The sequence below is a fragment of the Engraulis encrasicolus genome, chromosome 2 (assembly GCF_034702125.1).
Source record: "Engraulis encrasicolus isolate BLACKSEA-1 chromosome 2, IST_EnEncr_1.0, whole genome shotgun sequence".
Classification (NCBI taxonomy): domain Eukaryota; kingdom Metazoa; phylum Chordata; class Actinopteri; order Clupeiformes; family Engraulidae; genus Engraulis; species Engraulis encrasicolus.
In genome coordinates, this window is record NC_085858.1 from 25587925 (window position 1) to 25609653 (window position 21729).

At 44.8% G+C, this 21729-nt stretch overlaps 3 protein-coding genes across 6 annotated transcripts; 1 reads left to right on the plus strand and 2 right to left on the minus strand.

The window, feature by feature from the left end:
* Positions 1 to 1134: 1134 nt before the first annotated feature.
* LOC134435886 (cytosolic 5'-nucleotidase 3-like) lies at positions 1135 to 9069 on the minus strand. 4 transcript variants are annotated; one of them, XM_063184946.1, is made up of 9 exons: positions 9022 to 9069; positions 7786 to 7884; positions 7552 to 7621; positions 7284 to 7330; positions 7053 to 7138; positions 6792 to 6881; positions 5926 to 6088; positions 5277 to 5477; positions 1135 to 3900 (listed from the first exon to the last, which is right to left on the minus strand). In XM_063184946.1, the coding sequence occupies exons 2-9, from the start codon at positions 7813 to 7815 to the stop codon at positions 3790 to 3792; spliced, it is 798 nt and encodes a 265-aa protein (XP_063041016.1). In that variant the 5' UTR covers positions 7816 to 7884; positions 9022 to 9069; the 3' UTR covers positions 1135 to 3789. The 4 variants fall into 4 exon arrangements, with proteins under 4 accessions (XP_063041016.1, XP_063040999.1, XP_063041011.1 ...); XM_063184929.1 differs by lacking the exon at positions 9022 to 9069 and adding an exon at positions 8548 to 8763; XM_063184941.1 differs by lacking the exon at positions 9022 to 9069 and adding an exon at positions 8203 to 8271.
* On the plus strand, positions 8293 to 15013 carry LOC134435856 (kelch-like protein 10). Its single transcript, XM_063184902.1, has 9 exons — positions 8293 to 8397; positions 8679 to 8769; positions 9225 to 9454; positions 10251 to 10740; positions 11311 to 11925; positions 12599 to 12748; positions 13697 to 13813; positions 14187 to 14278; positions 14455 to 15013. Exons 1-9 carry the CDS (start codon positions 8366 to 8368, stop codon positions 14612 to 14614), a joined length of 1977 nt encoding a protein of 658 aa, XP_063040972.1. The 5' UTR covers positions 8293 to 8365; the 3' UTR covers positions 14615 to 15013.
* On the minus strand, positions 14800 to 21403 carry klhl11 (kelch-like family member 11). The gene is made up of 2 exons (XM_063184892.1): positions 20865 to 21403; positions 14800 to 19719 (listed from the first exon to the last, which is right to left on the minus strand). Exons 1-2 carry the CDS (start codon positions 21392 to 21394, stop codon positions 18132 to 18134), a joined length of 2118 nt encoding a protein of 705 aa, XP_063040962.1. The 5' UTR covers positions 21395 to 21403; the 3' UTR covers positions 14800 to 18131.
* Between the last annotated feature and the right edge of the window lie 326 nt (positions 21404 to 21729).

Below are 21729 nucleotides of genomic sequence, written 5' to 3' on the forward strand. Positions count from 1 at the left end.
CAATTTGTCTGAAGATGTCCCCTGTTCAGGATCTCCTGCACTTAAGGCCTATATTGAAGACAGCTACCTTTAAAACAGGCCCCACCTTCTCTAGGTCCCCTGAATATAAATTAATTGTATTGCAAATGCAATTTCTAAGATTCCTTTACAAAATGTCATATTTCATGTTAAGCTGCATAACATTGAAATTATATCGGGGGCCGGATAAAACAGCCCTCGAGACATAGGTCCCCCACCCCTGGTTTACAGTTTTTCTCGATTGCTTACACACAATTTTCGGAATCAGTTCTCGAATTCTCAAAACTCTACACACAAATCTCCATACCTTACACACAGCGGGCAAAACTCCTCACTACCTCTGAAAAATGCACGTCTTGTCTCAAAACAATGTACTCTCTTCTAAAAAGGTAATTTTGTTCTCAAATCACACACACAAGCAGTCATTTTAATACACTCTTATGTGAACCATTGGACACTAATATGCACAAGGTAAAACTCTATACTCAACTTGACACACAGTAGAAACTTATTTTCTTCACTGTTCTACTTACTGAAGAGGGTATTTTTCTGTAGTAAAATACTGAAATATTGTTTTTAGACTCGGAGTACACAGATGTGTGGCAAAAAATACATTTTACATATTTTTCTGACATTTAAAAAAAATGCACTAATTTATTGTAAAATATTGGACAACCACATGAAAGTGATCTCTTGTATAACACATTTTGGAGTTCAAAAACTAAACAAATGTGTTTTCTCACTGCATCCACTCATGTTTTCAACAATATCACATGCGATGTGTGTCCTTATGGGTTGAAGAGAGTTTGCCCATGTGATGAGGAAGTGAACATAGTATGGCAGTTGATTTTAGTATTTTGAATGGCAGTGTGTTCAATGCGACAACCAGGGATTTTCTTCATGAAAATTGTGTGTAATCCAGAGAATTGTGTGTAGTGGTTTGAAAAGAGTGTGTTTTAAAACTGAAATGTGAGTGTAAAGAAGGAATTGTGCTTAGTGTTCAGTGACATTGGTTAGGGGAGTTGGGAAATGGGTGAGATGTTCCCAGAATTGTGTGTGAAGTACCAGTACTTGTGTGGAGGCAATCGAGAAAAACTGTAAGTACAGAGGGGAGGGGAGACTGGCACAAAACAAGAGATGACACAGAATTGTCTAGTCTTTTCCTGCCTTGAGTTCTGACACCTCTTGGAGTTCACACAACAAAAATAGCATCATAACACACTTTGTTTTCATAAAAACATCTTTTTAATTATTATTATTACTTACGTTTCCTTCTCTGTATTATCGCAGCTTGCACCATGAATGTCACAACTGCCACAACAACATTATGGTGGTATATGTCTCACAAGCATGCTGGATGGGCAAGACAATGTTAAAAATAAATTTTAAACAGAAATCGTTCACATGTCTCAAACAAAGTCTACAAATAAACTTCTACACAACTAATCAAAGGGTGAGAAAATAAACTTTTGGAGACAGAGCACTGGGTTAGCACTGCTTCTGTCTGCCATTTTGCAAGCCTTGCAAGTTATCAAATGACGTTGAATTTTGGTCATACTTGTGTTTTGCCATCAAAATACAAATATCCAAATGAGTCACATAAAAAACATCTTTTAAACACTGAGCTCTGATGGCATTGCGACCAGGGTTAGGGAAAGACTAACAATGGTCAGTGATGGTCTTTGACAGAAGATTTAAAGAATAAGAAAACCAAGCACTCGCTGCTTGTAGAATACTGTACATTCAGTAACAGTTCTTCCAATTGTCTCTCATCACATCTGTACGTAAAGGTGCATGTACCGTTTATTCACAGTACGGTTATTAAGAGACATCATAACTACAAAATCTAAACAATGAAAGGGGGAAGGGGCTTGTTTTGTCAAACAGGAGTCGGTTAAAGGATTATGCAAATGCAGTACATCAGCTGCTTAGAAAATGGCCTGCTGGGGCTTGGAAGTGATTGCATGCTGGCTGCATGGAGGAGAAGGAAGGCAATGAGTGGGGGGCACTCATCAACATTCACAGCACAAAGTTCCATAGCTCCACAATCTACAGTCCACACTGTATGACATTACTGATTCAAACCAGTTACTGTATGTAGCTCAAGAGATAATAATACTTTGCTGGACTGGACTGGGCTGGACTCACTCTGTCATTTCCCACTTCTGCTTGCATCTGTGTACCAATTAATGTAAACAATGAAAGTAAACATACAATCAAAGAAAAAAAATGAGAAAGGTAGCTGGTTTTGTAATATTATATAAATCAGACGTTCAACTGTCTTTTTTAACAGTCTACTTCAGACTTCAGCTTAATGGCCACCGGCACATTGATGGGACATAAATAGCTTAGATGAGAGCAAATGACAAACCATTACACCTGTAAGCCCTGGACCAATCTTAAACGCATCACCTTGACAGTATCACAGAATTTGGGGGTGAAAAACAGATAAAACATGCAAAAAAAAAACAATCAAAACCCATTGATGAACCAAATACAATGTTAAAAAAAAGTACAAATGGATGCAACACACTTTCAAAATGATTCCCTTTTCAATACACAGTATCCTGAACTGTGATTTGCTATACAAAACCCTTTCAGGAGCCAAAGTACTGAGACCTTTTCACTATTCTCTCTCCAGTCATTACAGATTAGCAGACGTGTTAAAACAAATGACCAATGATGATGGGCTTTGTTCCGTAGGCTTAATGATGTCCTGCTGTGGACACACACCCGTAATGTCTTGTGCATTTTCAAAACAAAAAAGATGCTCGCTATATCAAATGCCCTTGTGCGTGGGATTTGTGAGCTTATCTAAATGAGAGTTTGTGTGTGTGTGTGTGTGTGTGTGTGTGTGTGTGTGTGTGTGTGTGTGTGTGTGTGTGTGTGTGTGTGTGTGTGTGTGTGTGTGTGTGTGTGTGTGTGTGTGTGTGTCCACGTATGAGTGTGCGTTAATAAGTGTGTGTGTGTCCACGTATGAGTGTGCGTTAATAAGTGTGTGTGTGTCCACGTATGAGTGTGCGTTAATAAGTGTGTGTGAGACACTAAAGCTGTAACGGACTTAAAGAAGCAGTCTGCGCACGACACTGACGAGTGTAGCTACAGAAAGGGAGGGGAAACGTGTGCCCTGCAACAGCACCAGCAGATGAGCCAGCAGAATGGCACATACTGCACTGCAGACACACCCACCCACCATACGGAGCATAGGAGGACTAGCACACAGACACGGTGTTCAGGCTCCGCCACAGCACCACCACCACCACCACCAACTCTCCAGGGAGGGGGGTGGACAGGACAGCACTCTGCCTGGGAGGAGTGGACTGGAGCTGGGGATGCTTAGGACTGGAGCGGGACGAGTGAGTGAGTGTGGGGGTTTTAGGGTTCTAGTTCAGAGGAGTAGATGTGTGCACATCCCACCTGATGGGCCAGGTGCAGGACAATGAGAGTAAATCCAAGTGAAAAAGAAATAAAGTCCGCGACAAAGTGCCTGATGAAGACCTGAAGGTCGAAACGTTGCGCTCCATTAAATAATTCTAGACAAGCAGTGTCGCAAACTTTATTTCTTTTTCACTTGGTTTTAGGGTTCTACCTGTCAGTGACACACGTAAGGATGAGGGGAAGGGGGATGGTTTCGGGGCAGAGGGCCTTCATTGAAAGCTTTCTGCGGTGTGCAGGCAGAGAGGTCATGGGTTGAAGGTCGGCTGGTGCGAGTGAGTGAGTGAGTGGAAAGGTTCAGTTGAGGTGGGGGGTGGTGAGGGTGAGGTCGAGGGTTCACTGGGTGCTGGTGACGTGGCGCAGGATGGCGTTGGGCACCTCCATGGTCTCGTCTTTCACCAGCACGATGTCATAGGAGCTCAGGTACGACTGCATCCGCTCGTCCACCTACGCAGAATGCCATGGCAACAGCGAGAATTCACTTCAAGAGTTGACTTGTACACTGGTCAAAAAATTCTAAGTACTTGCTTTCCAAGGACCAGTGCTACATGTTACATATTCTGTTAATGACAGCGAAGAAAATGATAACTGTTAATTTGATGCAGACATGTACACCCGCAAAAGCTCAATGGTTACAGAAGATTAAACAGATAAAAACAATGGAAAATATGACAGCTATTTTACAGTTCAAACTACCACTATTCATAAGAAGATGGACCCCAGTCATCCTGGGACTGAAATTAGACTAAAACCTTTGTGATGTTGAAGTTTTGTATCATGAATCTAAAATGACCATGTATAACCAAGTGATATTGTATACTATTTATAGGGGGGGGTTGCATTGAATGTGTGTGTTTGTATTGCCTGGAAGTTTGATATGGGCAATAAAGTAAAAAAAAAAATCTAAGTTCAACCTATTTACTTTGTTTACAATTTGTTTTACAATTAGAAACAGAAACGCATGTGTGTATGTGTGTCTGTGTGCATGCATAGTATGTTGAGTACCTTTTGCACATTTTCAGATCTGGGGCCTCAGTTATCAAGCGTTCTTAGGCACATACCTGTGCGTAAAGTGTGCGTGCGATCATTCCTGAGCAAAGTGTGGGATTTATGAACATGTACTTGAACGTAGAAATGTGCCTAAATCTACGCACACCTCAGACCATGCGTGTGAGTGGAAGAAACACGAAATTGCGAATAATATTGACCGTGCAAGCTACAGTTTGCTTTGAATGACAATGTAGTATGACAGTGTGCTATTTTACAGTGTTTTCGTTCATGTGTGTCTCCTTATTTTACTTATTTTGAAGTACGGTCCTCCTCCTGTCGAGAGCACCTCCACTTCTGCCACAGAAATGGTTCTATCTCCGCACTTCCCGCCAGCGCTTCGACTGGCGCGTGTGTCCGTGTGTGTTCATGTGTATCCGAACAGGGTGGCGCCTTCGAATTAACATGGCATTTGAATATATTTTAATACCATATATGGTTACTTGGAGGCGTTTCGGGATGCTAATTACCCCGAATGCGCGCGTGCACAGTGATTTGGAAGGTGTAGGATTTATCATGCAGACTTGTGCGTAGGAGCAGCCAACGCACGTTTGATAAATCACGATTTTTCTGTACTTGCGAACATTCTAAATTTCACTCCTAAGACACAATTTAGAAGACATTCTACGAACTGATGATAAATGAGGCCCCTGGATTGAAACAAAAAAAAAAAAAACTAAACCTCAAGCAAATTTGTGTGTGTGTGTGTGAGAGAGAGAGAGTCTGTGTGTGCGAGCGTGTGCGTGCATGTGTCTGTGCATGCACTACTCCACCACCTTGTCGTTGAGATATCCGATCTTGAGGATGTTCTCCATGTTCTGCACCCCGTCGGCCATGGTCAGGTCCCCTATGGAGTCCCCGAAGAGCAGCACGTTGTGGCGCTCGTGAAGCTCCTGGAAGTGGCCCGTGTTCAGCAGAGCTCCCTCACGCTTATTGTAGGTGTGGATCAGCTCACCTTTGAAGGCTCGCAGCGTACCCTGGTGGAAGAGAGCAGGAGCCATGCAGATGGAGTTAAGATTGATCAGCCCTTTGTGGATTTTTTGGGGTCCCAATATAAAATGCTGGAACTGAGATGGTAAATGTGACAACATTTAAAAACATATAGAGATTGGGGCAACAGAGAATAGACAATATGATGCACTTTAAAATGTAGAACCCGTTGGTCTTAATTTAATGGTGCAATTAAATTCCAGGCTACAGGTTTTTTTTTTGTTTTTTGTTTTGTTTTTTTAATCTTGGCAATGACGAGACATTATCATCCTTTTGAGGACATTTTGTTCCATGAATCAAAAACATTTTTTGAACATCTTTCTTGTGATCTATATTCCTACAGACTTATTTTGACAGAGTATATCACAAACCCCAGAGAAAGAAAATTTAACCTACAATAAATTGTTATACATAGTGAACAAAAAACACACTCACAGTGTCATCAAAGTCCATGTAGTTTGAGAACACTTTGACGTTGGGGTGGAAGACTTCTGCCTGTTTGATCACCTCCTCCAAAACGTCTCCTATGCCGGCTGAGAAGATGAGCAGAGGGATGTTCTGCTCGTTCAGATGATCAAAGAAGAACTGGTACCCCTCCCTGTAGAAAGAAGAACAGAGTAGAGAACAACATGAGATGAACAACAGGATGAAAGTTGACGGTAGGAAAAATCACGAAAAATGTTCATATGGGCTGCATCGATTCTCTAATGCACTGTTTGATAAGGATGGTACAGGGCAAACGTTTAGCCTTCTTTCAGCCTCTTAAACTCCTTTGAAAATGTTTTGGACGGGATTGCATGTGGAGTGTGAGCCGTTAACGATGGACCCAGTGCACAATTATGACATTAGATAGCACAGAGATGTTAGCTTGTGTGTGATCGTTTTTGAGTGAAAGCAGTTGAAGAAAAAAAAAAAAAGCAATAAGCAACATCAGCTGGTTCATTGAATTGGAACCCTGGATATGCATCTCTGAATTTCTACGTATACTTTACTCTCATGGTTAGACAACTGTTTTAACTTGGAAGGTGAGAAAGTGGATCGCACTCGGGATCTTCTTTTCTTGTTTTAATTTTTTATTATTTACATAGCAGCAGAAGTGTAGACAAACGTTTCGGCTGTTGCCTTCGTCAGTGTCCCCTGAGAGATAAATACTAAATACTAAAAAATAAAAAGTAGAAAAGAAGAACCCGAGTATGATCCACTTTCTCACCTTCCAAGTTATTCAACTGGAACGACACGGAAGAGCGCGGTGTATCTGAACTACTACTTAGACAAGTGTTTTAACCTCAGTATGTGCTCACCTCAGCATGGCGTCAGACTCCCTCACTACTATGGCCAAAAGGTCTTTCTTGATCTTCTGCTGCACCAGAAGTGTGTGGGCTTTGGTCCACCTGTGTCCAAACACAACACACATCATTAATGTCCGTAAGGATTTCCCGTTGACATACGTAACGCATCGATTCTGGGATTTTGGAAGTTGCACATGAATTAATTTATCAGAACTCCCAACATTTCCTTTCAAATTGTGAATATAACCGATGTCCACCAGCACAAAGACTCACCATTCTACCATGAGAGGCAGTTTGTCTTCCACTGTGCGGGTTGAGTCTATCTCAATGGGGTAGTACGTGTTCAATAACTCCTTCAGCTGAAGACAGGACACAGAGGTCAAGACAACCAGTTCCCACAACATTCCTAAGAGTTGCTTTTGTAACCATGATTACTGAGTAAAAGAAGAATTGGCAATAGACAGAGATGACACTAATGAACAGAAAGTGATAATGAGTTCTTACCTGCTCTTTGCAATCTTCACTGATCAATTTACTATTATCCAGGATATCTACGAGAATAAGACATTTGGTTCAGTTGGAGACATTTAGATAATTTCCTACAGGGCAAACTGGGAAACTTAATTACCGGTAGTAGAATAGTTAAGTAGGAGCAAAATATCCAACCAAACTTATACTTCTTCAAAAGAAAAAACATGCACACGCACATGTACACACACACAGACACACACACGCTTGATCAACCAAGGGCTTCTACATTTTTATGACTCACTGTGGCAAGTAGGACAGCGCCTTCCATTAAAAGCAAATCTGGTGAGGGTCATATCAAAGTCTGAGATAACCTAGAAAACAAGAATGGGGGTCAGGGCATTTGCACAGACCAACTCCATTTTTAGTCAGGTCAAGGTAAAAAAAAAAAAAAAGGGAACAACTGCTAGAAAAAACGTGTACATATTGGACATGAATTCTTTGCTCCTGCAAGTTGCAACAGCGATGGATGTTGTACCTGGACAGAGTTGGGCCCATCCCGTTTCATCGCGTTTAGAATCTGCTCCACTTTCTGAGGATCTCCGATTCGCACGGATGACTTCGACAATTCTGAAATCTGCCAAGACAGAAAGTCACATTGATTCGCCTGTTGGTTTGTTTTGCACCATGATAATCAGCTCCTAAAACAAAAACTGGGAAAATAACAACCCCCTGAAATCACACTGTCCTTTATCAAGAGTATCACTGTATGAGCACTCGTGCAGTAATACAATGGTGACCATTTATTTACCAAAAGCTTGCTCCATATTCATAAGTCCAGATATGTTTTTGCTTTGTTTCAAACACGACTGACTTCCCAGCTGTTATGTCACCATGTCCCGTTACGTAGCTGACTTATTTTAACCTCAACAGGACATCCAAAGAAAACCCAGACCTTTTGACAACAACGATAGGTTTTCTGAATATGCAGCTGTCAAATGATATCCATGTTACTGCGAGGAATGTATCTTTCAAACTGGAACATGAACGTTCCTTAGCTTTATTGATGATTAGCATTAGCTAGCCAAAACACCTCAGCTGATGACAAAACAAGTAACATGACAAATGAGTACACTCATGAAGGAGAACGGTATGAATCTTTTACAAGGCGTACATATTTGAAAAATCGTGGTTGCTAGAGCTAAACACAACAATCATTCTGTCGCTTTGCACACAACACACAAGATTAGCGATTTCGCAAATATGAAAGTAGCAGACACTCGTTTAAAAAAAGACATACCATTTTAAACCAGTAGACAGATTACTTGCAATATAAGGGCAGAAGAAAATCAAACGTGCAACTCGGACGTAAAAATTACAGTATTAGCGCTTGCAAGGCAGAAACCGAGTGTACTTAACACATATTCACAGAACTGTGACAACTGGCAAGAGCTGCAGTCGGACCGGGGATACAACCGGATATGTCCCCAGTGGTACAAAGGATGTAGAACAATCATTCCGGGTAGGTAGCACAGCTGTTACATGTTTATAACACACCATTGATTCATCCACTGCACTTTATTAATTGCTAATGCTTATTTAATTTTTAGATAAGCAAAGCACATCATAAACTACACCACTCAGGCCATGATGTATTGTTTCTTCATGTTTATGCTCTTGTCTGTATGCAAGCAGTATGCATTATAAAGTGTTTGTAAGACAATAACTGCAAAAAATAATAATACTGAGAGTGTTGAAAGTGACATGAAGTAACCTTGTTGTTGGTAGTTATGCATCAGCCACTTACAAATATGGCTAATGCATTTGGTGCATTCCATTGCACTGATGCTATAATGAAATGTTCTAGAATGCCCCCCAAACTAGAACACCTGTAAGTTCAGTTCAGCCTAACCTCTGAACTAGTCAGCAACAACTAGTTTACATCCAACACTGTCAACATATGGTTTTGCTTCTCAGTCACGTTTGAGTGGTGTAGCTCAAGGAGCAGACATGAGTGAACTGGAGGAGCCAGCCCCTTCTCCGAAGTTCCAGCGCTGCTTCATGGAGAGAAAAATGAGTGCAATGGCCTGCACCATTTTCAATGAACTGCGTCTGGAGGGCAAATTGTGTGATGTGGTCATCAAGGTCAATGGGATTGAGTTCAATGCTCACAAGAACATCCTGTGCAGCTGCAGTGCCTACTTTAGGTGAGTGGCAAAGGGCCTTCATTGTGAATTCCTAACAATGTCTGAGATTCACCTGCAGAGGGCCAACATTCATTAATTAGGCCTAGTTGGGATGATTCATATTATTGTAAAATCAGAAATGTATTTTTGTACATTTGAATTCATTCATTCATTCATTCATTCATTCATTCATTCATTCATTCATTCATTCATTCATTCATTCACTCATTAATTAATGAGTGAATGAGTGAATGAATGAATGAATGAATGAATACATTAAAATGTACAAAAACTCTTCTGATTTTACAATAATATGAATCATCCCAACTAGGTCTAATTAATGAATGTTGGCCCTCTGCAAGTGAATCTTGGTGCACTTATCGACTTGTGACAGGGGGTGCACAGAAAATAATAGTGTGGCACAAACGATGAATCTACTGTAAGTGGAATGTACTGATATACTATATGGAGGTCCTTGTCATGGTAAAGTTTGGGAACCCCTGCTCTTGAGCAATCATATACATACATTTCATAAGACTTGCTGTAAAAATGTCACATTTGATTGATTGGAAATGACCTCAGGCAGCAGAGGAAGGCAGTGACTATTGGACTATTTATAACTTCTCACACATTGCTCAGTTCACTTTTAAAAGAAACTGTTGCTCAAATGTTGGCATTTCAACAAGTAGGCCATTGAATGATTTGCAAACAGCAAGAGTGTTCAATAATCAGAACAATGATCCCTTTCTTCTTCCACAAGATGACCCAATGTTGATGAAAATGTCCATGTTCGGTTCCTCTGTCCCTTGCACCACAGAGCCTTGTTCACCAGCGAGTGGAACAACAGCGAGCGGCGGGTCTACAGCATCCCTGGCGTCTCGCCGGACATGATGCGGCTCATCGTGGAGTACGCCTACACCCGCACGGTGCCCGTCACCACGGAGAACGTGCAGCAGCTGCTGGCGGCCGCCGACCAGTTCTCCATCATGGGCATCGTGCGCGCCTGCTGCGAGTTCCTGGAGGCTCAGCTCTGCCTGCAGAACTGCATCGGCATCTGCAAGTTCGCCGACTTCTACTCGTGCGTGGAGCTGCGCCAGCGCGCCTACCTCTACATCCTGCACAACTTCGAGGACATGGTGCGCATCTCGGACGAGTTCCTGGAGCTCTCGCTCGCCGAGCTGTGCGGCATCATCGACAAGGACGACCTCAACGTCAAGCAGGAGGAGGTGGTGTACGAGGCCGTGCAGCGCTGGATCGCCCACGACCCCCACCAGAGGAAGAGGCACATCGTGGTGCTGCTGCCTAAGGTGAGAGAGTGGATGATGACACATGGTGTTCCTTATCAAGCTGACCTCTGGAGAAGGCCTCAGACAGAAGGCCCCTGAGGCAGATGTAGACTACTGTAGGCCTAATGGTTAGGGCTTGGGAAGCCAACAGAACAAAGGGGTCAGCTGTCCTGGGCCCAGGGAGACAGGGGACAGGGGGGGGGGTGGGGGGGGGCAGGGTCCAGCCCTGGGTTAGGGAGCTTGTCTTGGGACCTGTGAGTTCCAGTTTCTAATCAGTAGTCCAGCACCAACCCCACCCACCTCCATGACTGAAGTGCTCTTGAGCCTACAGTCCTTACAGCGAGGTGACCTACAGTCTTTTGTACCCAGGACTGTACCATGTTCCCAAAATAAGTGTAAACCACGTTGGATGAAAGCTTCTGTCAAGTAGGCCTACTATCAGAAGGCATATGAAAATCATGAATGTGAAAAGAGATTAATGCAAAGAACTTGGATCAGGTGATGCAAAGCCTCCTCCCTGCATGCCATCTGTAAAACCCCTTCCTTGTCTTCTCATCTTTGCCTTTTCTCTCCATTTGTGTCTGCCTCCAGATCCGCCTAGCCCTGATGACAGCAGACTACTTCATGAACAACGTGAAGAACAACACCATCGTGAAGGACAACGAGGAGTGCAAGCCCGTCATTATCAACGCCCTGAAGGCCATGTACGACCTGAACATGAACGGCCCCTCCAACGACTTCACCAATCCCCTGACCCGCCCCCGTCTACCCTACGCCATTCTGTTGGCCATTGGCGGCTGGAGCGGCGGTAGTCCCACCAATGGCATCGAGGCCTACGACGCCCGGGCGGACCGCTGGGTGAATGTGACCCGTGAGGAGGAGAGCCCCAGGGCCTACCATGGCGCGGCCTACCTCAACGGCTTCGTTTATTGCGTGGGCGGGTTCGACAGCGTGGACTACTTCAACAGCGTGCGCAAGTTCAACCCCATGACGCGCACCTGGCACCAAGTGGCGCCCATGCACTCGCGGCGCTGCTACGTGAGCGTGGGCGTGCTGGACGGCTGCATCTACGCCATGGGCGGCTTCGACGGCTACATGCGCCTCAACACGGCCGAGCGCTATGAGCCCGAGACCAACCAGTGGACCCTCATAGCCACCATGCACGAGCAGAGGAGCGACGCCAGCGCCACCACGCTGCACGACAAGGTAGGTCAAAGCCTAATATTCATTTATTCATTCATTTATTCATTCATTCATTCTTGTTTGTTTTCTTTATTACCTGCGCCCCCAGAAGGGGTTGGGCCAAGTTTTGCAATTACCCCATCTCTCTGACTGTCTGTGTGTCTGCCTGCAGTGTTTTGGGTCACCTGTGGGTGGTGCCATACACACATCATGTGCATCTAGCACGGGCTATCTCTGGCTTCCATCTCTGATGGCTCTCTTCTTTCTTTGTTTTGTGTCTTTCAAGCCAATATATTGTTGATATAATGTAATTAGATGGCTGCCTCTTAATCGCCGATGCAGACATACTGTCATCTATTTGTTTCTGCACCTCTGTTAGTATTAAATGCATTTATTCATCAGTCATTAATAAAAGTCTACTTATAAATATGAATACAATCTAGGCCTACAAGTTACCAATAAACAATATACTGTACATACCCTATATCTCAATACAGAGAAATTGTCATTCATAAAGTAATCAATCTTTTCCTCTCACACTGGGTAGGCCCGTCAGACCAAAACTTTACAATCGATGTCATATGCATGTTTGTGATTCTGTGACCCCATTGATTAATTAATTGGTTGATCGATTGATTGATTGATTGATTGATTGATTGATTGATTGATTGATTGATTGATTGATTGGTTGAGATAGGTGTACATCTGTGGCGGCTTCAATGGCAACGAGTGCCTGTTCACGGCGGAGTGCTACAACCCTGAGACCAACCAGTGGAGCCTTATTGCCCCCATGAGGAGTCAGCGCAGTGGGGTGGGAGTCATCGCATATGGGGACCATGTGTACGCGGTAGGTGCCCCTTCAGAAATGCACAGTCATAGGGTGGGCTTTTGTCTCACAGATGGTTTATGGATCCTGCAGACTGAATCAACGCTTGGCTTTGTGGAGGTTACATACTCCAAATCTTCTGTAAATTGCTCTTGTTTATCATCAGAAAATGTGAGCAGTTTCTGGTTCGATAGCTCCCTGAAAAACACAGACTTTCATTCTCACACAAACATTTCAGAATTGGGGATATCAATATATTTATGCAATCACTGTAAAAAAAAAATATTGTATTGTAAGAGGTAACAAGCAAGCCTACACTTAAAAGTCTTCAAATATGCCTGTTTTGTGTAGAAAGTACTACACAACCTTGCACCCCCTCCACTGCATATTCCCAAAGGCAGTGGAGGTAGCACACGGCCTTCTGCAAGAGGGGACTGCATGATACCATTAAGATGTACCTCTTTTGGGCAGAACTGTCTGTCAATAATAGATGATGGGTCATATTCTGGAATACTTTACCCATGTCTCAACACAAGAGTGTTCTACATAAAAAACACGTTCAAAACCCACTTAAAACAGTTGCTCCTATAACAAGCGGTACAGTCACTAACTGCAAAATATGTCTATCATTAAGATGTAAATTCTGAAAAAGGTGAATGTCTATTTTCTTTGTCATTATTTTGTATTATCTTATTTTATTTCATTTTGTATGAGGGTTTTGTATTCTTTGTTTTGTGTCAGTGTATTTGTGTTAGGGACTAGAGATAGTAGTAGCTATTTGTTAATTCTGGCATATTTTAATTGATGTATTTCAACTACAAATGTTCATCAATATTCACCGTCCCCATCAAACTAACAATTTCCATCCATTCATTCACTTGCGAAAGTCACATCTCCCAACGATGGAGAGGTAATTCATACTATAGTCGTAACTATGTATTTAAACATCTCTTCTTTGGGCTTCTTCAGGTTGGAGGTTTCGATGGTGCCAACCGTCTGAGGAATGCAGAGGCCTACAACCCGCAGTCCAACACGTGGCGAGCTGTGCCGACCATGTTCAACCCACGCAGCAATTTTGGCATTGAGGTAAACCTTCTATACACTTCCACTTATCCTGTTTATTATCAGTCACTGTGGCAACTTGTCAACCACAACCAGGGCTGGACTGGGGGAGAAATAAGGCTCGGGCATTCTTGGCTTAAAGGAGCCACTCATAATTAACGGTGCAGACTCACCGGTAAGCCCAGCACCCTCGTGAGCCCCTACTCTCAGAAATATAAAAAGGTGTTTTTTTTGTTGTTTTGTTTTTTTAAACAATTTCTGAAAATAGGGGCCCATCGGGAAATGCCCGCTATGCCAGGTGGCCATTCCAGCCTTGACTGCTGTTCCTTGACGTTCTACCTTCAGAACATTGTGATGTGCCTCTAATCGTCTCCCCTCTCCTCTCCTTCCCTCCCAGGTTGTGGATGACTTGCTGTTTGTTGTGGGAGGCTTCAATGGATTCACCACCACATTTAACGTGGAGTGTTACGACGAGAAGACAGATGAATGGTACATTTCAAGCACCAATGACACAACATTCAAAGTGACTGATCATACAATTTATTCATGTACTCCACTATGAGGATACATATTAAATCAACTATGTACATTTGGACAAGCCTGCTGTATGAAAATACATAAAATAAGTCTTTATGATTTCTAATTTTTCATGATTTGGTTCACAGGTATGATGCTCACGACATGGGCATTTTCCGCAGTGCCTTGAGCTGCTGCGTGGTGCCAGGTCTGCCCAACGTGGCAGACTACGCAGCCCCTCGTGACGCCATGCTGACTCCAAGAGAGGAGCTCAAACTCTCCACCTCCAACAGCGTGCTAACTGCCTAAGGCAGGCCCGAGCCTAAACCCAATATCACCTCATTTTAAATTACACACACCACCAGGCACCAGACTATTCCCAGCTATCACTAATGACTAAACATTAATGAATAAACTGCTCCTCCTTGCTCTTTCCCAATGGCCTTAAGGGTGGGGCAAAAGAAACCAAAAGGCAGACACCAGACAAATAGAAGTTCTATTTATTTTTTTATTGCATCCACATATTTTTCTATTTCTTCGTATAGAGGGGTGGGGGCTGATGATACAGGCGATCGTCCTCTACACATTTTTGCTGGTTTGAAGTATGGACATGGATTTAGTGTCTGTTGCATGAATTCTTTAGACAGCAGTGACCACTAAATGGAGAACGGAAAAAAAAACCTCTATTAAAAAAATGATTTAATTTTTTTCAGCATTTCAGTTTGTATTTGTAGTATTACAATGTTCACGACATGCAAAGCCTAAAATATACTCATGACTCACTTTTTTTAAAATTACTATACAAGTCGGCAAAGAGCTCGGAAATGGCTGATCTTTTCTGCATGATTTTGTCAGCAGGCTCAGTAACTCTTCAGCATGCATTTCCCACCTCTAAACCATTTTAGATCTCTCTGCTGCGGCTCAGAGATAGCAACATGGCTTAACTTAAGACAGAACGGTGTCAGAATATGTTTTCATACAAATTTGTACAATCAGAGTCATCGTGACGCCTCCCCCTGGCAAAGCATTGTGGGTTTTTGATTGATATCTCGGACAAAACTAAAATGTCACTTTGCAAACACGCTATTCATTAAGACATTAAGTCTCCCCAGTCCAGCTCCTCCTCAGTCCAGCTATATCATATGGTAGCAACCAAACTCTGTAGTGTTGGGGAAAACAAAAGCAACTTTCTTCAATGAGTCTCTCACAGCAACTTAAATCTGTTTTTCCTGTTTTGTTTTGTTTTCTTTTACACAGAATACAATGGTCATTAAGTGCGTTATCATCAAATATACAGGCACACATATTGCAGACATCGGGTGAAAGAAAAAAAAAGATGACATATGCTTGACAGCAAAGGGCTGCATAGATAAGAGAGAGGGAACAGGGAATGCAATACATGTAGGCAGTGAGAAATTATTATTTTAAAAAAAGGACTAAATTGTAATGATTGGAATTTTGATTTAATTGGAACGATATTTCAATGGTAAAATGAGTCCACAAATACTCAAGGAACTGAGCCGAAAAAAAAAGACAGTAGGTGCTCATTGATATTGATCACATCACATCATTCATCCATTCGTATCCATGGTTACTGTGGACAAGAGAAGATACTGGGCCTCCTCTCCTTCACCCCAGTGAGGTGAAAACCAAGAGGTGACGATTAGCCTCTTACAACATTCATAACTTTTCAAATAAAGACTGTACTCGATTTTTTTCTTAAATAGAACAAAGTCATGGTAAAAAGTAAATAGTCAATAATAAAAGCAAACAATAAAGTCGTCCGTGCTGTAAAGTGCACTTTATCACCTTTTAAAGCTCTGCTGAGCACTGCTTAGCAGATGAATAAACTTTTTTTTAAACACATATTACACTTTTGCCACTGCCTATACCATTCTTATAATCTTACTCCCCACCATCCCTCTACCCCCTTTAGACAACGGCCAGCTACAGCCACATATATGGAGGACGGGGGCAAATAAAGTCTGACAGTTAACGGCAGACCCTATTTTGAATCAGAAGGCAGAGGGGGAAGAGGAGTGAGATGAGATAGAAGATTAAAGGGCATGTTGGGGCAAAGGACAAAAAAAGCGCACCATATATAGGATGGCCAGATAAGTCATCCTAGCTCATCCATCCACATTATTTATGCACCAAGTGGATATGCCTTTAGGAATAATGCTAAAAACAAAACAACAAACCAACAACATAGACAACAACAACGTAGCATACAGTGGAATGAAATGCGGCTGAACAGAAATGTCAGAAGGCTTATGTAAAATCAAGGTAACCAAGGAGATGCAGCTAAAGACCTCTCCTCTCCTCGTCTCTATATCAATCCAGCTAGTGTAATAGTGTTGTATTAATGAATATCTTATGAGCTTCTCGTCTCCTCGCCACTCATGTGGACCCAGTGTGCTGGTGATGAGTCGTGATAAAGATAAAGACATAGCAAGCTACAATAACCCGAATGATATTTTGGAGGATGTATAGGAGGAAAACAATACAAACAAACAAACAAAAATACAATTTTAATGAGCAAGAGCCATTGACCTTCAGAGAATTTCACTGTTCTTTCCGGAACTTGTCGATTTACCTAGATGCAACCTGTGAACTCCAACCTTAAACACACAGCCAAAAGGAATGGCAAAGCCAGAAGCGCAAGTCTCAGAAATGGCTTTTACCAGTGCAGAAAAAGCCAGCTATGCAATGCTTACGCCGTCTGGCCTGAATCTATTTTACCTCAATACAAAGGTCAGTATCATGCTGGAATGTCAGTTCGGGCATCATTTCTATTTGACAGCGGCGTCTTCTTTTAAGACATATAATGGACTGGAATGAATGGTGGCCTGTAATATTAAGACTAGGCCACGTAGACCTTCCTGGCTCTGATTTGTGATCGCATAATATATCCTGCTCCTATTATTTGTTTGGCCAAAAAGAGGATATACTCAAGTACACAAGTATATTTTATATTCATATATATACTCTGTTCTCTCTTTATATACACATAAAATACACACCGCAAGTGCATGGGTTTGGAAAGAAAAGCGGTTTCAATAATTTGGTCTCTTGTTTCGGTATTCTATTGACGCAATACATTCTGGCTAACTAACTACCTCTTCGAGTGGCCTATAACCAATGGAGGAAAGGCATCTCTTCGTAACTCTCAAAAACTAAGAATATCTCATAGATGCAGTGCAATATGGTTATGACCACCAATGATTGAGCCATATCCACCAGTCATCCAACATTCCCCTCAACAACAACAACAAGAAAACACTCCAAGGCCACCCTTCACACCAAAACCACTTTTAAACGGAGAGCCTGATCGTCTTGGTAACGGTCTAGAAAGGAAATGGAGGCGGATGGAAGTGGGAGCTAGACCGCACAAGAGTTATGGCTGATGCCTCATGACGTTGATGGAAGGACTTGACTAGCAAGATGGCAGCGGCGAGAAAGGAGCCTGGTGCCTTCTCCTGAAAAGGCCACACAAACACACTTCCTTGCCAACACGGACACTCCCTACGTTTCTAGACTGGTGCTTACGGCGGGCGCGGGACGACGGACAGGTGTACTCAGGACGCGTGAGAGCAGGAGAGGGGACAGAGGAGAAGACAGGATGGGGAAGTGGACAAGGGCTTGAAGGATGGAAGGGAAGAGAAAGGAGGAAAGAAAGAAAGAAAGAAAGAAAGGGAGGGATAGGGGAAGAGTGCCCTTCACGTGCCACCCTCTGGGAAAAAAGAAGCCACCCCTTTGCTTCACGTCCGCTCCGCTTCATATCACATCACGTCGTTCGTTCTCTCTCTCTCTCTCTCGGCCCCGCTCAGCACTCGATCTGCGACTGCAGCTGCCGGCGCAGGGTGAGCGTGCGTCGGTGCAGCTGCTGCATCTGCTGCATGCGGTCGCGTTGGCGCGCCAGGTTCTGGGGCATGGGGTAGCGCTGGCAGCCGTAGAGGAAGCGGTAGGGGATGCGCACGTGGCAGGCGGTGGCGCGGCAGCGGGGCTGGGGCATGGGCGGCAGCAGCATCCAGCGTTTGCGCTCGGCACAGTAGCGGTAGGCCTCCTTGCGGTACTGCTTGTCCACGTCGTCGCTGTTCTTCCAGCCGCCGATGACGAAGACGTCCTGGTGGAAGTGGCAGATGGCGGCGCCCTCCACGCCGATGACCTCGGGCGGCAGGCTCTCCAGGATCTCGTCTGAGACGCGGCCGCTGATCTTCTGCCGCGCCGACTCGTCGCGCACGCTCGAGTAGCTCTTGGGGCAGCAGGAGGCCGTGTGGTAGAAGTTGGTGGAGGCCACGGCCATCTGGAAGAGGCAGTAGTTGTCGATGAGCGGCAGCGAGTCCACGTCCTGCCACTGGCGCGTCTCCGTGTCGTAGCGCGTGGTCACCGTCTTCAGCCCGTCCTCGTTGTCCGTGTCCACGGGCGTGCGCGCCGTCACGTACACGTAGCGGTCCTCCACGCTCACGGCCTTCACGTCGCGCAGGATCTTGGGCGCCGACTCCAGGTTGTGCCAGCGGTCCTGCTCGGGCTCGTACACGCTGACGTCCTTGAAGCCCGGGATGAAGTTGCCGTGGCCGCCGATGCCGTACAGGATGTTCTTGACGCAGGTCAGGCCGAAGGAGTGCTTGCGCGTGGTCAGGTTGCTCACCTGCTCCCAGGTGTTGCGGTTGGGGTTGTAGCGCTCCACCGTCTTGGCGAAGCCGGGCTCCATGGAGCCGGCCACGTACACGTGCGCGTCCGTGGCGGCGATGGCGTGCCCGTCCAGGTGGTTGTGTATGTGCGGCAGGTTGACCCAGCGGTCCTCGTAGATGAAGTAGCCCACGCACTCGCTGAGGTAGTCGCCGCCTTCCGACACGCCGCCCACCACCATGATGACGTCCATGTTCTGGCCGAAGCGCGGCTGGAAGGCGGCGGCGTAGGACGACCACAGCTCCACGTCGGCCGACTTGAGGCTCTCGAAGCGGATGGCGTGGCCCTCCACGGCCTCGGCCACCAGCCGCAGGCACGGCTCGCTGGCCGCCACCAGCCGCTCGTTCTTCACCGCGCGCGTCAGGTACGTGGGCTTGATCTGCGGCAGCCGCAGGAGGCGGAACAGCTCCTCGAAGTAGCGCTCGCGCTCCAGGGGGTTCCGCTGCACCCACTTGACCACGGCCTCGAAGAGCGCCTCCTCCGAGTCCACGGTGATCTCGGCGTCCGAGAGCCAGTCGCGCACCAGGTGGAAGGGCAGCGTGAGGAACTCCTCGTCCTGGATGACCTTGTGGAAGTTGCGGCGGATCATGTCGGCGGCGCGCAGCGCCAGCTGGTCCAGCGTGTACATGTGCGCCAGGCTGTGCACCGCCACGCAGTTGGCCAGGCTCAGCTTGCGCTTCAGGAACTCGCCGCAGAAGTCCTTCAGCTGCACCAGGAGGAACCTGTGGTTTTGTCAAATCAAGAGAAGGGGTGGGGGTGGGGGTGAAAGGTCAGGTGGCAAGAGAGGTTAGATCAGGGGTCAGGAACCTTTTTGGTGGAGAGAGCCATAAACGCCAAATTTTTGACAATACATTTTCATGAGAGCCATACCATTTTTTAAAAACACTGAATAAAGCATGTATTTCAATTAAGCCCAACAATTTTAGAGTGTACTGTGAAGTTATTGCTTTTATTGATAACAGGTAAGTATAGGGTTGCCAACTGTCAACTTCATTATGGCAAGGGTCTGGGAGAATTTTGTATTTCTTAGATGTAATTTCCTGCATTTTAACACCTTTTAACCTCACTTGTCCCGTTTCAACTCAATATGGAACCTGTACTTGTATTTATAAATACATGACAATTCCATATCCAAGGGATGGTTGGCAACCCTAGATTAGTAAGAGCCATAGTTCCCAAAAGAGCGACATGTGGCTCTAGAGCCATAGGTTCCTGACCCCTGGGTTAGATGGTCAGCAAATGAATCAGTCAGGTGGTCAGTCAAGTGAGATCAGTGAGTCAAACAGAACAAACAGGCTAAAGATAAAGACATATTTGGGATACATATTTGGGGACTCTTACTTGTATCAGCAATAGGCTACAGCAAACAATACAAGGGGGGATGAGTAAATAAGTCAACAATTTAGGGACACAAACCCAGAGCCTGTGCCAAAAATCAAAACAAAAATGGAACATCTGGGATTGCCAAATGTGCTTGTCTTCTTTGAATTGCTATTTGTTTCACCATTCAATGAAAGCTACCTAAAGAACGCAAAATCTGACATTTATCTGAGAGCAGACAGTTGCCCTCATCACAACACGCTACATGGCCAGGTAGCCCACCACCTAAGCTAACCTGTGCCAGGGAAGGATACATTGTAACTGGAATAATACATTTTAACAATAACGGTTGAACATGGTTGAAAACTTGGGTTGTTTATTTATTTCAGGGTTGGTAGGCTAACACATTTGAGCGCAGGGATTAGCAAAGCTCTACCAAAACACTGCAGCTAGCGCGCGCTAACACCAGCAGCAGGCTACGCGGGCAGACAACTAGCTTTGCTCTGAAAGGCTGTCAGTCAGCTGTCAGTGATGAGGGTTAGCCTACCTGTCTGCAAGCTCCAACACTTCGTGCACATTGCAGGTGCTGACTCGGATCTCGCCCGTATACATGTACTGAATTACACTCTCAACTGTCTCAGGGTCCGGCCCGTTTTCTGAACTCCATTCTTTCATCTCCACACGACCAGACACCGACTCAGAAAACTGCCCACTCAGCAGCGGCGTGAAGTAGTCGGTCGCAGCGGCTAAAACAGAACGGTGGGCAGCCAGCTCAAAGCTTTGAGCTGTTGCTGCACCACTGCTAAATGCCAATGTCACATCACAGAAAAGCCCTTGCTTCCTTTGCTCGTTCTGCCGCCGAGACAGCTCCGAGCAGTGGGAGGACGACGTGAAATCCTCGGCCTCTTCCGTGTCCCCATCCCCTGCGAGCGAGCTAGCCGAACTGGACCCACCGCTTCCACCACCACGGGTCGAGTCCTCTGGGTTCGGGGCAGCTGTTGCCATTCCGGGGATAGAGGACAAGATTCTTAATTGTAGAAAACTTGGTTGGGAGAGGATACACACGCAGACACACATACATGTACTCAAAACATCAACGACACAATGAGCATGCGCAGAGCTTTTAAGGCGTTGCCAGTGAGGTTGACGTAGCAGGGGGACACTACCTACGGAAGTAAATAATGGCAGGTCGTCTGTACAATGAACATTTCCAGTTTGTGTATTGTATTTGTAGGATTTTGTTCCATGAAGGGTTTTAATGTGACGTTCAAGTGTATTTCGCATTGTTACAATAATACAATTGCGCACAATATACACAACTAGTGTGCACTGGCCTAGAGAGTTTTGCACATTGAAGTTGACCAGGTAGCCTAGTTAGACCTTGCTTGGGTGGCCAGAGTTGAAGTTTTGTT

Excerpts from the sequence above, each read along its gene's own strand:
- LOC134435856 (XM_063184902.1), top strand. The coding sequence starts at position 8,366 with ATGACAAATGAGTACACTCATGAAGGAGAACG. Across the intron at positions 8,770-9,224 it reads ATGTAGAACAATCATTCCGG|TCACGTTTGAGTGGTGTAGC; the intron begins GTAGGTAGCACA and ends TTTGCTTCTCAG. Across the intron at positions 11,926-12,598 it reads CCACCACGCTGCACGACAAG|GTGTACATCTGTGGCGGCTT; the intron begins GTAGGTCAAAGC and ends TGGTTGAGATAG.
- LOC134435886 (XM_063184929.1), bottom strand. Across the intron at positions 7,139-7,283 it reads GTGAAGATTGCAAAGAGCAG|CTGAAGGAGTTATTGAACAC; the intron begins GTAAGAACTCAT and ends TCCTGTCTTCAG. Across the intron at positions 3,901-5,276 it reads TCGGATATCTCAACGACAAG|GTGGACGAGCGGATGCAGTC; the intron begins GTGGTGGAGTAG and ends CATTCTGCGTAG.
- klhl11 (XM_063184892.1), bottom strand. The coding sequence starts at position 21,394 with ATGTGTGTCTGCGTGTGTATCCTCTCCCAACCAAGTTTTCTACAATTA. Across the intron at positions 19,720-20,864 it reads GTGTTGGAGCTTGCAGACAG|GTTCCTCCTGGTGCAGCTGA; the intron begins GTAGGCTAACCC and ends ACAAAACCACAG.